The sequence below is a fragment of the Solea solea genome, chromosome 19, assembly GCF_958295425.1.
Source record: "Solea solea chromosome 19, fSolSol10.1, whole genome shotgun sequence".
In the NCBI taxonomy this organism is placed as follows: Eukaryota; Metazoa; Chordata; class Actinopteri; order Pleuronectiformes; family Soleidae; genus Solea; species Solea solea.
Window position 1 is genome coordinate 14,223,902 of NC_081152.1, and position 15,910 is coordinate 14,239,811.

Here is a 15,910-nt window from a genome sequence, read left to right on the forward strand (position 1 = left end):
TACGAGCTAACGTTAATATTTAGGCTAATGTTAGCTCAAATTTCCATTGACAAAAGTGCCCTTTATATCAGTATTTTCATTGTTATCTTATCAATAATGTTACACACTCCTGTGCTGCTACATGAACCTGACTCTCCAAAATGTATATCTAATTTTGAACAAATTAACTCACTAAGTACACTGTGATTGTCCATTGTTCGTTGTGTAAGTGTAATTCACTCAGGGGCCTAATTCTACGGGATTAAACCTAATGCCTACAAGCCCACAGCTGCACCCTTCTCCAAATATGCGGCAAAATGGGTGCATTTTTTCTTTTAAATATAATTTTTGTTGTTGTTTTTCCAATATGCCTTGTTTTTTAGTATTGGAAAATTGGGGTCATTGAACCCACTCATTTTTATACCTATTTATATGCCCACTCATAAGTGTGCTGTTTAAAAAAAGAACCACTCACAGAATACGCAGAAAATAGACCAGAAACTCAACTGGGTCACATCCAATGTGACTCACAGCCACCCCTGTAATGTCGCTGTTCCCTCCAGGGTGGCGTGCCCCACACTTTGAGAGTCAAAGTTGCAACTTTATTGATAATCATGACAATTTTTTTCCTTACAGCTGTACCACAGAGAGGATGCCAGGAGTAACTCACTGCCTCCAGAGGTGCTGCATTCCTACCAGCCTCCACTCAGGGAGAGATTCAACTCTCTAGACAGCAACTACTGCTCTGCGGCGGAGCACCGTGCAGCGCTGCACAGGGTATGTGGAACAATCTATACAGTATCACAATAAGCAGCACGTCGTCATCTATATTCACATGTTTATTAAAAACTCCACTAACTGGCTTGTACTTGTCTTAAGTTTCTCCCATTTGGTTTAGTGACGTTCTATTTAAAGCGCTCTCATTAAAAGTTACTGAGGTGCTGAGGATAATTTTATTGAAGTTATTTAACTTCTGTTGTTTCTTAATGTCATGGCACATTCTCTTGGGTAACATCCAGCGTGCATTAATTGATGCCGGCCCGTTTCATACTGAGCACATTTTATTCTCAGCTACATTTACTTTCCTTCACTTTCTCTCTTCTTCTTACACCCACACATCATCACCACCTCTACCTTTGCTGCCAGCCACAGAGCTGCAGTACTGTATGTAAGCTCCAGCCTCCACTGTGATCCTCCCACTTCTCACCCAAATACATCTCTGCCTTCCCCACTCACTTGTCACATCATCGTATACAGAGCGTTTTCCAGTGTGGCTGGTTGTGTGTGTCTGTGTGTGAGCGCACACACCACATTAACTGAGATAGAAATCTTTTAATAAAGTCAACACACTGAACATATGGGCGGGAAGAATGGTGACAGAATGGAATGGCTGTTAAGGTTTTATGTCTTTAATGTGTCTCAAGCCTGGAGAAGTGGCAGGAAGATGTATGTGTTCAATATTTTTTTTGTAATTTATGTTCTAGTCTGGCATTCTGCTCTGTATTAGATAATAGTAATAGAAATATGTCATCTACAAAGTATGTACAATTCACCATATTGCAGTAAGACGTTTATATTTTAAGAGTTTACGTGCTTATACTATAACACTATGTCACACAGGTGTGTTTATTGTTTCCACCCTCATATCCTCCCAGGGAGTCATTTGGCTGTCTTAATATCTTTCCACAGAAAAAAAAAAAGAGAAAATAGAGACAACTAAAATAGGACTGCAACTTACAGTTATTTTCATAATCGATTTATTTTCTTGATTGATCGATTGATTTGTAGTTTGGTCCACAAGATGTCAAAAATTTTCAAAAGATGTTGATCTGTTTTTTTTTCCAAATCTGGAAATGATGATGTTCTGAAATGTCTTATTTATTATTCAGTTTTAACAATTTATTTGTTTTGGAGCCAAGAAACCAGAAAAAAGTCACATTTAAGAAGCAGAAAATTTGGAAAACGTGTTGTAATTATTAAAAATAAAATAAAAAATAGCACTCAAAACAATGAATAGATAATCAAAATAGTTGCCAATTCATTCATTAAACTAAAACTTCAAACAATTGCATACATTTATGCCAGTTGTCACGTACTGTACGGTACAAACTAATATTTGCATTATTGTCAATTAACACATCATGAAAATATTATGATAATAAATGTGTTTTCTCTTCTCCCTTCTTATCATTTTTCTTTCTTTGCCCTGCTCAGGATTACGGTCGTGTTCCTCTAGGCTACGAGGATCTGTTCAGGAGGAAGCAGGAACAGTGGGCGCACCATCATCATCATCACCATCACAACACCACCAGACCCTCACAGTCCTCCCCCATCTTCACAATCGATTTTGGATCCGAGGTAGAACGGCAGCTAACATACATACTGTACACCCTCAAACAAACAAACAGCATTTTAAAGAGATTTCATGTGCTTAATAATACAATTCAAAATTCACCATTACCACTTCATTACGTCCGTCACCGCAGCCTCCTGAAACTGTGAGGGAATCGATCCTTTACGCATTTTACAGTTTATGAAACGTGTTGGATTTAATTCCAACTATTCCAAAAACCTTGCATTTCAACTGTGTCCAATGCTATTTAAGTGGGAGATAGTTGCTTAGCAACTGTGGAGGAAGATATCGTAGCAGTGCACAATTGTGGCATGTGTGCAGAAGTGGGTGTGTGTGAGAGAGAGTGAGAGAGAGAGAGAGAGAGGAAGCGAGAGGACAGACTTAAACAAGCAGTGACTCAGGCTTTCACATGAGTGAAGCTTTGTTCGACACAATGTTAGACATGTTTTTCCAAATGATGTCCACTTTTTAAAATGTTGTTCTTATTAAAACAAACAACAGGGACAAGAAGTGTTGAAGTATCATTCGAATGCTGATGCACAAACCAACTAAACCTTATAATAACAATAATAATAATGAACTTTATTTGTATAGCTCCTTTCATACAAGGATTGCAGCTCAATGTGCTTCACAATAAAAGGAAAACAAAATTTAAAAGGCAAATACAACAACAAAACACAATGAATGTAAGGAATGAAAAGGACAAGTCTGAACTGTTTTAACTTTGAAATAAAAAACAACAGATGCAAATAAAACAGTAAAATACAACACAGGGTGGAATAAAATAGGAAAAGGCTTAGAGACAAGAGGTTAAAGCCCTGTTTTAACGTTAAAAATAAGCTAAAAATGCAAATAGAACACAACACAGGGTGGAATAAAACACCTTATGTGTAACTTATTTAATCAATTGTGACATTGTGTCCATTTATGTAGGGTTAGGTCGGAGCCAGAGACGATGATTGGTTGAGTTGAGTTAGTTCACAGAGGTAAGCAGTAGGTGGCACTGAAGACCATGTCACCACGGTGTTGTAAAATAAAGAGTGCACCAGTGGCATTTTGTTGCAGCTACGATTTGCTATTGTAGTGATTCTTGCTTTGTGCTCTAAGTGGAGGAGTGTTGTTGTAACACATTCCTCCTCTCGCGCCCACTGTATCTATCATTTTCTCTCTGTTCATGGAACAACTCACATGATTGTTATGTTAATGACCTCAAGGTGCCACCAAGGGTTTATAAACCTGGGGACGGAAAAATCAGAACTGAAGAAGCCGTTTGGATGAGAAGTGGAAAGTCTTAGGCAACTGGACTTGTCGTTTTTTAAAAGTCAAATCAACGTTCACAAACCATCATGGCCTTTTGGCAGTCTGGATGTAGCAACACAACTCCCCACACACAGGAAGTCATTTTTAATTTTCAACTACTGCCTTTGTTTCAGCATCTGGAGAGCAGCGGAGGTCAGTGTGTCGGCTGCAGGTTCAGAGGCGAGGAAAGCTTAGCGCACTACTCCCCGTGGTCCTGTGGAAGCATCGGCCCCTGCCTCAGTCCCTTTGAGCCCGAAACACTCACGCACACTTCCGCTCACTCCTGCGCCGAGCACTCGGTGAGACACACACTCCTGAAGTATCCCCGTCTGTGCCAGTGTTTGGATTTCTGCTCTTTTGCGAAACAGCGTCCATGTTCTTCCTCATGCAGGAGTTGGACAGTAACGGCGGCAGAGGAGGAGGAGGCGGCGGCGGCGGCGTTGGCAGTAATAGTATTGGGAAGCGGTGGCTGCATTCGCTCGACCACTACCGCCGCATGAAAGACGAGGATCCGATCATTCCCTTCAGTGAGGGGCCCATTATCTCCAAGTGGGGCGCTATATCCAGGGCGTCACGCACGGGCTACCACACCACTGACCCGGTCCAAGCCACTGCCTGCCAGAGAAGTGCCAGCACCACACCCATCAACTTTAAAGGTAAGGACGCATGAAAGTAGGGCTCCACAATATACTAATAATGTATTATCATCTCAATATCAATATGCACAAAAGATATGTGCTGCTTGAACTAGAATAAATCCAGATTGCCAAGAACTTAAAGCCATTTTTTTAAGTACACTACTTTAACCCCTTCCATACTGTACAAAACACTTATTACAAAACAGGGACTTTCATTCTGAAAATAACTCTTTTAACGTTGTTAATGGTGTCTGACTTCCTGTCCCGCCAGATAGAACACACTCATTCAGAAACTCAATTTGTTTCAAGTTCAAGTCAATGACCATCATGAGGATTATTATTTTTTCCATGTCGAGCACCCTGACTTCAATATTTATTTATTAATTGCAAGTCATCAAAGCAAAATTCAAGTTTTCCCTAATATTATGAGAAAAGAGCCCCAAAATTTTTCAATTTTACTAATAGATTTATCTATATTTTAACTGCATGAAAATTGTGCTTCCAACATCATGTGTACAATACAATGCTTAAATCTTTTGTCCGTCACAGATTACAACCCACACTTGGATCACAGTGACTTCAGGTGGAGCTCCAGAGGATCCGACTCCTCCAGTCACTCCAGTTTCCTAGAGAGGTGCGTTGCATCTGTCCCTACAGTAATCGTTTACTGTTCGGTCTCACGCGTTGGTGTTGTTGAGCTGAATAGTTTTACGTCGTACATTGTTGAATATTGTATGCTCCGTATAGAGGCATATATCTGATTTGCACTCACTCCCACTCTCTCTCATCCCTCCCCTATCTCATTGTGCAGCAGTCATTTCTTCTTAGTGGTCAGACTAAAAATAGCACCGCTAGCTGGTGGGTAAAAAAAAAGAATACGCTGGGCGGCCAGGAGAAGAGTCAGGAAAGTCATCTGCTCTGACGTATCTGTTGTTAACGTATTTGCTGTCACACTTTTTATTCACCACATTGGTCAATATTGTAGTGACACGTTTGCACCAACTACCACGCCATAAATGCATATTATCATCATTTGCGTAATATCTTGTTCCTTTTTTATGACATGAAAAAGGTATTGAAACTAAGAACTGTATTTTTTGTTTCACAAACTGGCTCATTTGTGTGGTTGTGTATTTGTGTTTTCAGTGAGCAGCTTTGTGCATCAGAGCTTCACGGCCGTCGCACTTCCATAGGCTGCGGAGAGAAAGCTGTCTCTGATCTGAAAGCCCATCAGACCACCTACATCCAGGATCAGGATCTGGTCGAGAGCCAATCAGACCCAGACCGAGACATTGAGCTCGAGCTGTGCGCTCTGGACATGGAGGATTCAGACCACCAGGAGATCAAATCTCAGGTCGGTGTGCGTTGATCGTGTCCCTTCAAGCTTTATTTGGACATTTTAGATCAAAAATTTGTGTAAATGCATAACATTCAAGTGCAAACTAACCTCTCAATCATCTCCCTATCTCATCATCTTTGCCTTCCAGGAGCTTTTAGACCTGGTTACTCCACAGTCTCAGGATTCTTCCCGCCTCCTTCCACCTCCCTGCTCCTCCCCCCTCCTCTCATCCCCGGTAGAGGAGCATCCTCAAACAGAGGGCCCTTTGACAGAGAAGATGGATGCTCATCTGCTGAAAAAGATGGCTTTCAGGTGAATCACCATGGCAACCACTGCCTCACAGGATGTCTCTAAGACTGTGGTTAATACGAAGGCGAATCAGGCTTTTTCTGGCAGGCAGACTGTCGGCATTGTTAATTGCAAGTGACCAAATTAGATTTGTGTGTTCAGGCATAACCAGCCTGTTTGTATGGGTTGTGCTGGTAACGATACAGGTCTGCCTGTGTTTTGTGATAGAGCACGCTCTAAACAATTGTGCAGTAGAATCACTGGCACTGGGTTTTTCCTGTGCGACAGGTGCACTGTACATATCTTACACTACCCGTGCTGCAGTCCCAGTGAATGGTATGACACTCCCATTTCTGATTTTGATGTCTTTGTTGTGTGCCACATTAAGAAGAGAGAGAGACACGTGCAGAAATCTGATTTGAATCTAATTTCAAACCACATAAAAATCTTCATTTAAATCTCATTCATGCTACATGAAGGAGCATCAGGAATGGGAAATGTGGCAGTTTTTGGCAAATATACAACACGTAATCTGGATGTCACCCTCAAGTGGGCCATGTCATTAATAATATAAATATGGCCCGAATATCTTATAAGACAAATGTTGGAAACCTTTGGTAAAGATATGGCAAATGTAATACTGGCTAATGTGTGTCAGCACTGGATTTATGAAGAGTCGTGAGCATGACATCCGACACAAGAATCAAACAGAGCAATGCTGGACTGTAGATCAGTTAAAAAGACTTTAAAAATCCCAAAAACATCCGTTAATCTCCAACATACAGCAAGGAAAACAACCCGTTTTGCCGTATTTCAGTTCAGTGACTGTGTCGGACGGAGTCTGTGCTCCTGCGGTCATGCAGGAAGTACTGAACGATTCTGTGAACAAATCTTTTTAATTAACTGAGTCTAATGTATGTTTGTTTGTATGTGTCACGTATAAAGCGACGCCACGGCACTTTCATGCAGCCGTGCTTTGATGACACCACCCACATTTGAGAGGTACTGGAAAACGAAACAAACCGTGGCGCGGCGTGCCGGTACTTGATAGTGTAAAAGCACCAATATAATGCAACACATTTGGCCTGAGAATTCAGTTTATTCTGGCTCACTTTTGGCTGACATGGAGATTCAGTGGCCCAGATCTGGCAAACAGGAGCAGACTCCCCAAATGCCATGATTCCACATGAAAGTGTCAGGTATGATGAGCTGATTGGTTGTGTACAGGAGATTTGCACATACTAATGTTTCCCTCTTTTTCCCCCTACCCCACTTTTCTGTTTTCCAGAAAGTCCCTGTCCCCTGGAGGCTTGGTCTCAGGGGGTCTGGGCGTCGGTAAGCTGGTGCTGCGGACTGGACCGCCTCAACTGGGGGACACTTCCACCCGGGCTTGTCCAGAGACCCACGGAACAGAGATGCTGCTCAACGGAAGCTAATGTGGACACCGAGTCAGACAATGACCCGTGTCGTGCTGAGGCGGAGCTTCTAGCCCACAACTTGATCCTTTTTTTAAAGGGAATATGATTTTAATTCCAGCCTTCATATATGTCAATCATATGCCTAAGTAAAACTTGACTAGATAATGGCTGAACAGTCAGACCACAAGTGGCAAGAGAAAACATACACACACACACTCCTTGCTGCCGAGTGGTGATTTTCTCTTTAAAATTCCACAGAGAATTGACTAATATCACTGTAAATGCCTCGTAAATACATACATTAATCCACCTGTATTATCGATGATGAACTTGTCCATATTTGTAGTTTACAAACCATGGCCATGTTTATCATCTCCACCGCATTATTAGTGTCGTCCTCCTGACTCCATGCAGCTGATGGCATTAGACTAAGTAAAGGTATCTTCAACCGTGTTATTTTTGTAAGTTTACTGTAGGATCCGCTGATAATGAATCATTTATAACGCATTTATAATCAAGCCCCTCCTAGCTGTCCCCAATAACGAAAAAAAAAACAACAACTTTATACAAACTTTGTATTTATTACAGCTGAACAGCTACAATATTTTCAAATTGAAATAGCAAATTTTAACAATGCAATCCGTAAATACTCGCGCAAAGGCAGTCATTTAGGTATATGTATGTTATTCAGCATACAGTTTCAGTGCTGATAATTCATAATTCATCCTTGCATTAACAATAGAGCAGTTAGTACTATATCAGTATCTCCTATTAACTATGTAACAAAGTGAATATTTAACTGTGGCTTGACTTGTCAAAATAATAGCACTTATTTATTTTTCCCCCCAAAATTATAAAGCCCTCTTTTTTTATATATAATATAAAACAATTGCTCTCTTCTGTATTTCTGTCTCTTTAAATGTCACAGATTGGTCAGTTTATTGGCTGTTTTGTGTCACTGCTGAACACATTTTTTGTAAGCGTTTCGTCAAAGAATAGCGATTGTCACACTCAGATTATAACACTGATAACACAATTTCAAAGGCCGCTCAATCCCCCCAATAAAAATAGAAGAAAACCTGAGAGACAACAAAGGTTTTCACTGTGCTGACAACATAGCCGCAGTCTTTTATAAGTCATATGATCTTTTAAACGTTGACCTCTGAATTCCCTTGACTGTCACAAGACCGCAGAGAACAGTGACACAGTCATGGACTGGATTTGTTAACGATCTTTCATCACTCAAGGTCAGAACGGATGAGCGTTGTTGGTTTTTTTATAATCCATAATATGATTACCCTCGATATACTCTTTTAATTGACTCATCCTGCCAAAACCTTTGGGATGCAGCTGTGAATAGACTTATCGATTACTGGATTAGTCACCGGCGATGTGTCAGTACGAGGATTCCTCTCGTTTCTTTGCTCCACGTGACAAAAAAAACAACAGTTTAAACTCAATTTTTTCAAGTCCGTGAACAAATAGATAAACATAATCAACATTTTTTTTTAACATTTTCTGACATCTTGTGGACCAAACGTCTAATTGATTAGTCGAGGATATAGAATCAGTTTTTATTTATTATGAATTATTGTTAGTTGCAATGCAAGTGGAGCAAATTTGTTATTCACACATGCAAAACAGTGGCCTTTCTCTCCTTATTGTTGTATTCAACTCAACATGCAGTGACATAATATGTCCACTGACGGACACACCTGTCTTATTTCAAAGGTGTCGCCTGAAACACAACAATGATCTCAGAAACTGAACACATACACATTCAAAGTATGACACATTTTCTGCACAATTTTAAAAGCCTACAAACCACTTCCTGTGTGTGTTCGTGCTATATTTTATTTTTAAACGTTTTGTCTTGTTTTATGCATTGTGCTAACTTCTGTGAAGTTGTCTGTCGGGCGGTTTTTTTTTTCATCAGGACATTTTGTTACTGTTTCAGTTCACAGCAGAGAGAGAGAGAGAGAGAGAGAGAGAAAGAGAGAGAGAGAGAACATTTCTGATGACCTTGTCTAATGTTTTTCTACGTTTGCTGTGGTCAGTGCACTGTAAGCCACCAAAGTCTAACTCACTGTAATTCTATGTGCAGTATCGTGTATGTGATTTCCATACAGACCAGCCTTGCCTCACTCACTTTTATAGACATGAGGGGCATCTCGTTGTGTGCGGATTAATCGTAATGCCTTTCGCATGACATATCAAGCCACCTATACATTTCGAGTCACGGAGGCTTCACTAAGTTTGTTTACACTTCGTTTACACCTGTTCTAACTCTTATGAGATGTTGCGTGAGAATGACTTTACTGTTCCCGTCTCTTAATCAGATACTATGTCCGTCCCCTCTAGTTATAACTTAAATTCCATTTTTAAAGGATGGCTGGGCGTTTTTTTTTTGAGTTACCAAAACGAACCCTCTTTTGGGGTTTTCTGTCTTATCTTCCAAAGTGAAAAAAAAACCGGGGCTGAACAATTCAATGTGGCTTGGATGTTGACGTCCCACGTTAAAAAGGCGAAATGGAAGGAGTTCATGAAGTTTGCCTCAGCTTCCCGCTCTCACCCACCCTCCCTACGTTTGTTTACAACTTCACCCTTTGAGGTCGTGTAAAGTGCCATGTTATGTACAGTACAGTACAATCAATCCCTGAGGTTTTCCTAAAAAGATTTTCATATTCCTCAGCTGAACACTCTGAGGCAGAGAGAGAGAGGAAGAGGCTCTGTAGAAGTTGAGGAGGAAGATGCCTCTCTTCTCTTGTAGTTCTGCTTTCTTCCATCGGAGGAGGCTAGATCCTTTGTCTGTCTGAAAAGCTCAGGGAAGACTTAAGTTGCTCAGATCGTGCTTTGGCTTTTTTCTATATTATTCAGTGGCGGTGTGTGCTTAAAAGTGTCACCACTGATTATCACCTCTTTTTTTGTCTTTGCCTGTGTTTTCTTTTTGCCTCTCGGTATCAATATTGGCTTTAATATTCCTGCTCTCATAGATAGGAAAGGGCTGGGCACTACTGTGTGTGAAACAAACAGTATTGTGAGTATTGAAATGACTCCCTGTTTCCTTCAAGGTTCTATTGAGCACTGTCGTAGTGGCTAATTACACTGTACGGATTTCCACCCCATCACTGCCAGCAGGTGCACTCGGCCACTGAGTGTCAGCCCACACCCCCACACCCCACTTTCCTTCCTTTACCCCCCCATCACTCTGTCCTGCCTCCCTGCATCCTGCGTCATATGCATGCGATCTAGTCCCTCTTGTTATGGCGGAGGAGTACTGATGATTCTGTAGTTGTGATACAACACACCCAGCGCTGTAAGAGTTCTGCACATGCCCACTGTGTGGCCACGTCAAGTGCTGAAGTTTGCTTGCAGCCTTTTACTCGTTTGCTTATGAATTTATTGTTTAATAGAGATTATATTGTTGGTACTGTTAACGTTATTACCACATTTGGTCATCGTCGTTGGTATTCCCCCCCTTCTGATAATATATATATATATATACATATATTATAAGTCTGGTTTTTTTTTTTGAATATTGACAGTTTGCTAAAATAAAAAAATGAAAAAAAGGGGGGTTGGAATTTTTTTATTAGAGAAGAAAGTGTCTCATCATTCTATATTATATGGGGAATAAACGCCTGTGTGTTGATAGTGAAACATGATGAACTGATGTTTTCTGACTATTCATGTCTGTATTAGACATTTTATTTGCAAATCTATTGTTCGATTGAAATGTAAATGAACTACTAAGAGATGGTACACATCCGTCATTGTATACAGTCTGGCACCATCATTAGATGGACTTATAGTATAGCCGCTCATTTATACAACCTGTGAAATGTTTAAAAATCATTGGGGCAGTTGTTTAATGTTTCGGAATGAGGAAAATAAAATCCTTAAAGAGACAGCATATCGTAAATGTCCCCATAATGAATAAATAATACTGTTACGTATTCCATTTATTTCCTTGGAAATATCACATTGTGAAAGGTTTCCCTTTTACTTAACTGTACGGTAATGCAGGTTTGGAGTAGGTCTACCTGACCTATGCTGTTGATGATTCGTGTGCTTTTAACGACAGAGTTTTTGTTTTTTGACTGACTGATTCTTCTGTGCATTTCTGGCTTGTTCACTTTGTATTTCCCTGACTTACAGACAGCTTGGCTGAGCGGCATAACACTTCTCTGTTGCACCGAGAGATGGAATAATGAAAACAAAAAGAAAGGAAGAATTTGGCACATGAAATTGCATGCTACAATAAACCGAGAACAAATAATGTCTGTTTGGCTCTTGTCATCCTTGGTTAATTTCCTCTTGTGTCTTTGAAAGCTTTCCATTGAGGAAACAGTGATTAAAACTGCGGCTGCTGTGTCACTTCGTTTACCTTATTCTTCACAGGAACACATTTGTTCATGCGACGGCGTGAAGTCCCTCACTTTTGTTTTATGTGGCACTTGATTTTAATTCAGTTAGGGGGGAAAAAAAACATAAATAAAACACAAGGGGGTGCTAAAAAGTGTGGAAACTGTGGAGGACGATAAATGACATCATAATAAATAAAAGAAAGAAAGAACAAATAGATAAATGAGGGAAAAAAATTAATAAATAAAAATGTACTGTTAAAAACAAATTTTTTATTGTTATTATTATTTATTTATTCTTTCTTTTATTTCTGTATTTACCCATTTATTTATTTAATTCCTTTATTTATTATTGTATTCATTCATTCATTTATTTATTCCTGTATTTATTCTTTCATTCATTTTATAAAATTATTAAATGTATTTTTGTATTTATTTATTAATTCTTTTACTTGTTTATTTACCCATTTATTCATTAATTTATTCTTTCTTTCTTTCTTTGTATTATTATGTCATTTATCGTCGTCCATAGGAAGCTACATAATACATGGCTCTATCTGTCCATTAAGCGGCTACAATTGAGCATGTGGGCAACTTTCAGTGGCCTTGAATCACTTGCATACGATTGTTTTCAAACAATAAATCTCTCAACTGTGTTACCTGTTGCAGCTCTGCTGAATCAACAAGCCCTGACAGGCTGGGCAAGAAGGGACAACACAGCTAAACACAATGAGAAATGTGGGTGTGTTTGTTAGAGGTGAATGCTGTGTTTTTTTTTAGATGTTTCAAAATAAGTCAGGGCCATGTCATACCTATATCAATCTGCTGCCAAACACCAGGGGATTATGTGGGTCTGCATTGGATTAACTCCAGTTTGTACTTCAGACACAATGTCCTGTGTCCTGAAGGGAACGTGTAAAGGAACATGTAGGAAAGGGAATAATGCAAAAACAGAATTTAAGTAGTGTTGTTTCATATTTCAGGCTATTATGTAATCATTAAAGCTCCAGTGTGTAATTTCTGTCACCAAAACACTGCCAGCTTTCTGCCAGAGTCTTCTCTCTGGCCTCCTCTCCTCACCTCCTCAAGCTATTTTACTGGTAAAATATGGAAGAAAGTTTCTGATCAATGCTCGGTGGCGATATCCATAACTTCCTACACTAAAATACATGTAAGCTTTAACAAATCTTTTGAATAGGTGACGAAAAATATTCTGTGCCCCCAAATTATATTTGTTTTAAAGGCGACATAGAATGCTTGTATCACACATATATGTTAGTTATGGAGGTCTACTTACATATATTAACTTGTTTTAATCGTTAAAAACCTCCTAATCGCTGCAAACGAGCCAATCAAAATATCTCCTCACTGACGCTTTCGTCAGCCGCGCTGTTTCAGACCAAAACCACACCCCCAGAACGTGGACTGTGTTGTGATTGGCCAGCCAACGTGAGCTTTCCTACTGTCCTGTGATTGGCCAGGTACCTGGAAGTGACGTAATAGATAGGCTAGCTCTCAGATATACAGCTCCCCCTCTGGCACGGTGGATGCTCTGCATCTCAGCAGCTACAACGAGAGTAGTTCTTCTTCTTCTGCGGTTGAATGTACACAACCGGATGTACCCGGACTAGTGCCCGCACCAGGAGGCGCTACGGTGGTGAGAGGAGTGGTGAGGATTTCTGATGACGACATCAAATTAAGGAAGTGCCGATCTGCTTCGCAGAGCCCAGGAAAACAATACAACACTATTTTCTCAGCAGTGGCTGAACTGTTGTTCTGAAACTTTAGGATTTCATAAACGAGGTAATGATGCAGATACACACACACAAACGCAGCGTTTATTGGAGCTTCCGGTCTATGTCGCCTTTAAACCAATGATCTTGCAGCTGAAAAAAAGGCCTGCTGTACAATTATTTACATATGTTATTCTTTTTCTATCATGTTAACACCTGTATTTCCTTATATTTTATGGTTTTAATATATAGTTATTTCTGTTACTGTTTATATGATTGTTTATATGACTGTGATGTGTTGTTTGTGAACGAGCCGGCTCTAAGGGTCGATTCTTTGGCTCTGAGAATCCAGAATGCAGGCAGGAGCAACTGTGCTCAGTTGTTCATTTAACAGTTTGATTAAAATGTTCAATAACAATAACCGTATATTTTTTGACTTCTATGAAAAATTGCTGACCAACACACAAACCATTCATAATTGCTAAATTGGGCTAAAATAGAAGGCTCCAAGTGATACTTTTGGCGCTTTTCCACATATAGTTCTATCACTACTAGGCTTGGTACGGCTCGACTCTACACGGTTTGCGTACCATCATGTTGTTTTCCATTACTATAGTACCTTCTTGTCATGGGCAAGGTCATCAACGCAACATCAAATACAAACACACCAGACTTCGCTGTTAAATATTGAGATTTTAGAAATGTCCTTGCTAAATGTTGGAGCTTAATGCATGTGTTTAGGGATTTTTAAAGTATTTTGAACTGATCTACAGTTCGGAATTATCCGGTTTGATTCCTGTGTTGGACGTCGCACGCATGACTTGTGACGAAACTCTCTGACCAATCACTGGCCGACAGTCTGTTGATGTCACATTTTAGTGTCAGCTCAGCTAGCTTGGAACCTCAGCAGAGCAGGTACTTAAAAAAAGCACCAGGTACTATCCCTATTGGAAAAGCAAAAACCCCCAAAACAAATGGAGTCGAGCCGTGGAAAAGCACCATAAATGAACAGTAATTTGGGAGCTGCTCTGACAGGGTTGAGCCAAAAGATCCGAATCTTTGAAAAGAGCCGCACCTCCCATCACTACTTGACTACGAGCATCGCCGGGTCTCAGCCTTGAGCAGGGGAGCAGTGACAGGCGCATGCGCAGTGTGGTTGTCAGCGGGTTGGTCGGGCTTGTGTTGACAGCTCGGCTGGATGCAGTTGGCTGCTGATGTCAGTGGGAGAGTGCAATGTTGTGCCAACCGCCACTGGAGTAAATACAACTGTGGGAATAAAGGTGAGCAGTTTTGCACTCGGTCACGTATGTTACCCTCACAGTTAGACGTCGTTGTCTCCTCAGTTGTAGTGAGTTATAGATATTTGTTGGTTGTAACTGCCCAGTGCAGCTTGGCTAGCGTACGGTGGCTAGCCATGCTATATCACAGAGTAATGGCCTCTTTATCTGCCGCCTCTTGCGAGGGCCACTCCGCTGGTTTGTCCATCAAATTTATCGCGAACACTTTGTCATAGTCGTTCGCTTTAATTGCTTGACGGTGACAGGACAATGGTACGTGTTTAGCCACTGTGTAGTTGGACATTTTTTCAGAGGCTCTGAAATGATGAGTGCAGAATCGCTATCTTAGCTAACGTTGGGCAGGTTGGTGAGAGGCTAACTGACTGGCAGTAAGTTCACTGTAGAGCTAGCGACACAATAAGCTCCATCATTATCGGGTTAATGTCATTTAGCTTTGGATAAATAATCTGTAAATCCAGCTATGAGGTGGGAAACGTGTCCAGGAACATGTTGCAGGGTTGTCAATCCATTTACTGTGTATGCTACCGTTTATTTGATGATATCTGCTATTAGTGAGTGGATGTGAATGATCATTTCCTTGCTGGTTGATTTATTTGTGTATTTTTGTGTCAGTATTTGAACTCAGGGTGGGGGGCAGATACACGTGCTTTGTTTTTATCTTGTCTTTTATCAGGGGTCTTAAACTTAAACGACCTGGGGGCCAATATGAGTGTCCAGTCTGGTCATGTGACAAAAAGTTAACCAAGTGGGAAATTAGCTTAAAATCACATTATTCCGTCATGGTAACCGCAATAATGATATTTGTGATGATATTTCACAGAATTTCAATGTAAAAGTGTTTGTCATGACAGTTCACAATAAGAAAAACATATTTGAAATCCGAAATTAAATAATAACAGATGGAAAACTGTAATAAAACCACTCAACATGCTCATATCATATAAGCTCATATACAATACAATTTTACATTTAATTCATCAAGTGTGCTTCATATACCCTCAGGTATAATTATTAATATAACAATATTGCTCACTGTACATGACAATAGCTAACAATCATATTTAGTATTGTATTTTGTCTACACTCTTGCTAGAGGTGGAGGAGGTCATGGGCCAGTTCTCATTATAACTTGATATTAAGTTTGAGACCTCTGTTATACGCTGGTATAGTAGTATAATAATATATATATATATAATATAAT

General features: G+C 40.1%; 2 protein-coding genes across 7 annotated transcripts in view; both read left to right on the plus strand.

Moving 5' to 3' along the window:
- The window catches only part of rc3h2 (ring finger and CCCH-type domains 2), a 28,044-nt gene extending 16,451 nt beyond the window's left edge, over positions 1–11,593 (plus strand). For all 3 annotated transcript variants that reach the window (XM_058617252.1, XM_058617254.1, XM_058617253.1), the window contains exons 13-20: positions 616–756; positions 2,194–2,337; positions 3,766–3,930; positions 4,023–4,287; positions 4,819–4,903; positions 5,416–5,623; positions 5,757–5,920; positions 7,185–11,593. In XM_058617252.1, the coding sequence (XP_058473235.1) occupies positions 616–756; positions 2,194–2,337; positions 3,766–3,930; positions 4,023–4,287; positions 4,819–4,903; positions 5,416–5,623; positions 5,757–5,920; positions 7,185–7,332 (1,320 nt within the window). In that variant the 3' untranslated portion in view covers positions 7,333–11,593. The remainder of the gene's footprint in view (positions 1–615; positions 757–2,193; positions 2,338–3,765; positions 3,931–4,022; positions 4,288–4,818; positions 4,904–5,415; positions 5,624–5,756; positions 5,921–7,184) is intronic.
- Positions 11,594–14,571: 2,978 nt separating this feature from the next.
- Positions 14,572–15,910, plus strand: part of LOC131445986 (rab GTPase-activating protein 1) — a 59,665-nt gene continuing 58,326 nt past the window's right edge. For 2 of the 4 annotated variants that reach the window (XM_058616820.1, XM_058616821.1), the window contains exon 1: positions 14,572–14,691. Coding sequence is in view for 2 of the 4 variants with exons in the window: in XM_058616824.1 (XP_058472807.1) it covers positions 14,626–14,691 (66 nt within the window). In the remaining 2 variants the exon portion in view is untranslated. The remainder of the gene's footprint in view (positions 14,692–15,910) is intronic. The other 2 variants (XM_058616824.1, XM_058616822.1) reach the window with 2 other exon arrangements.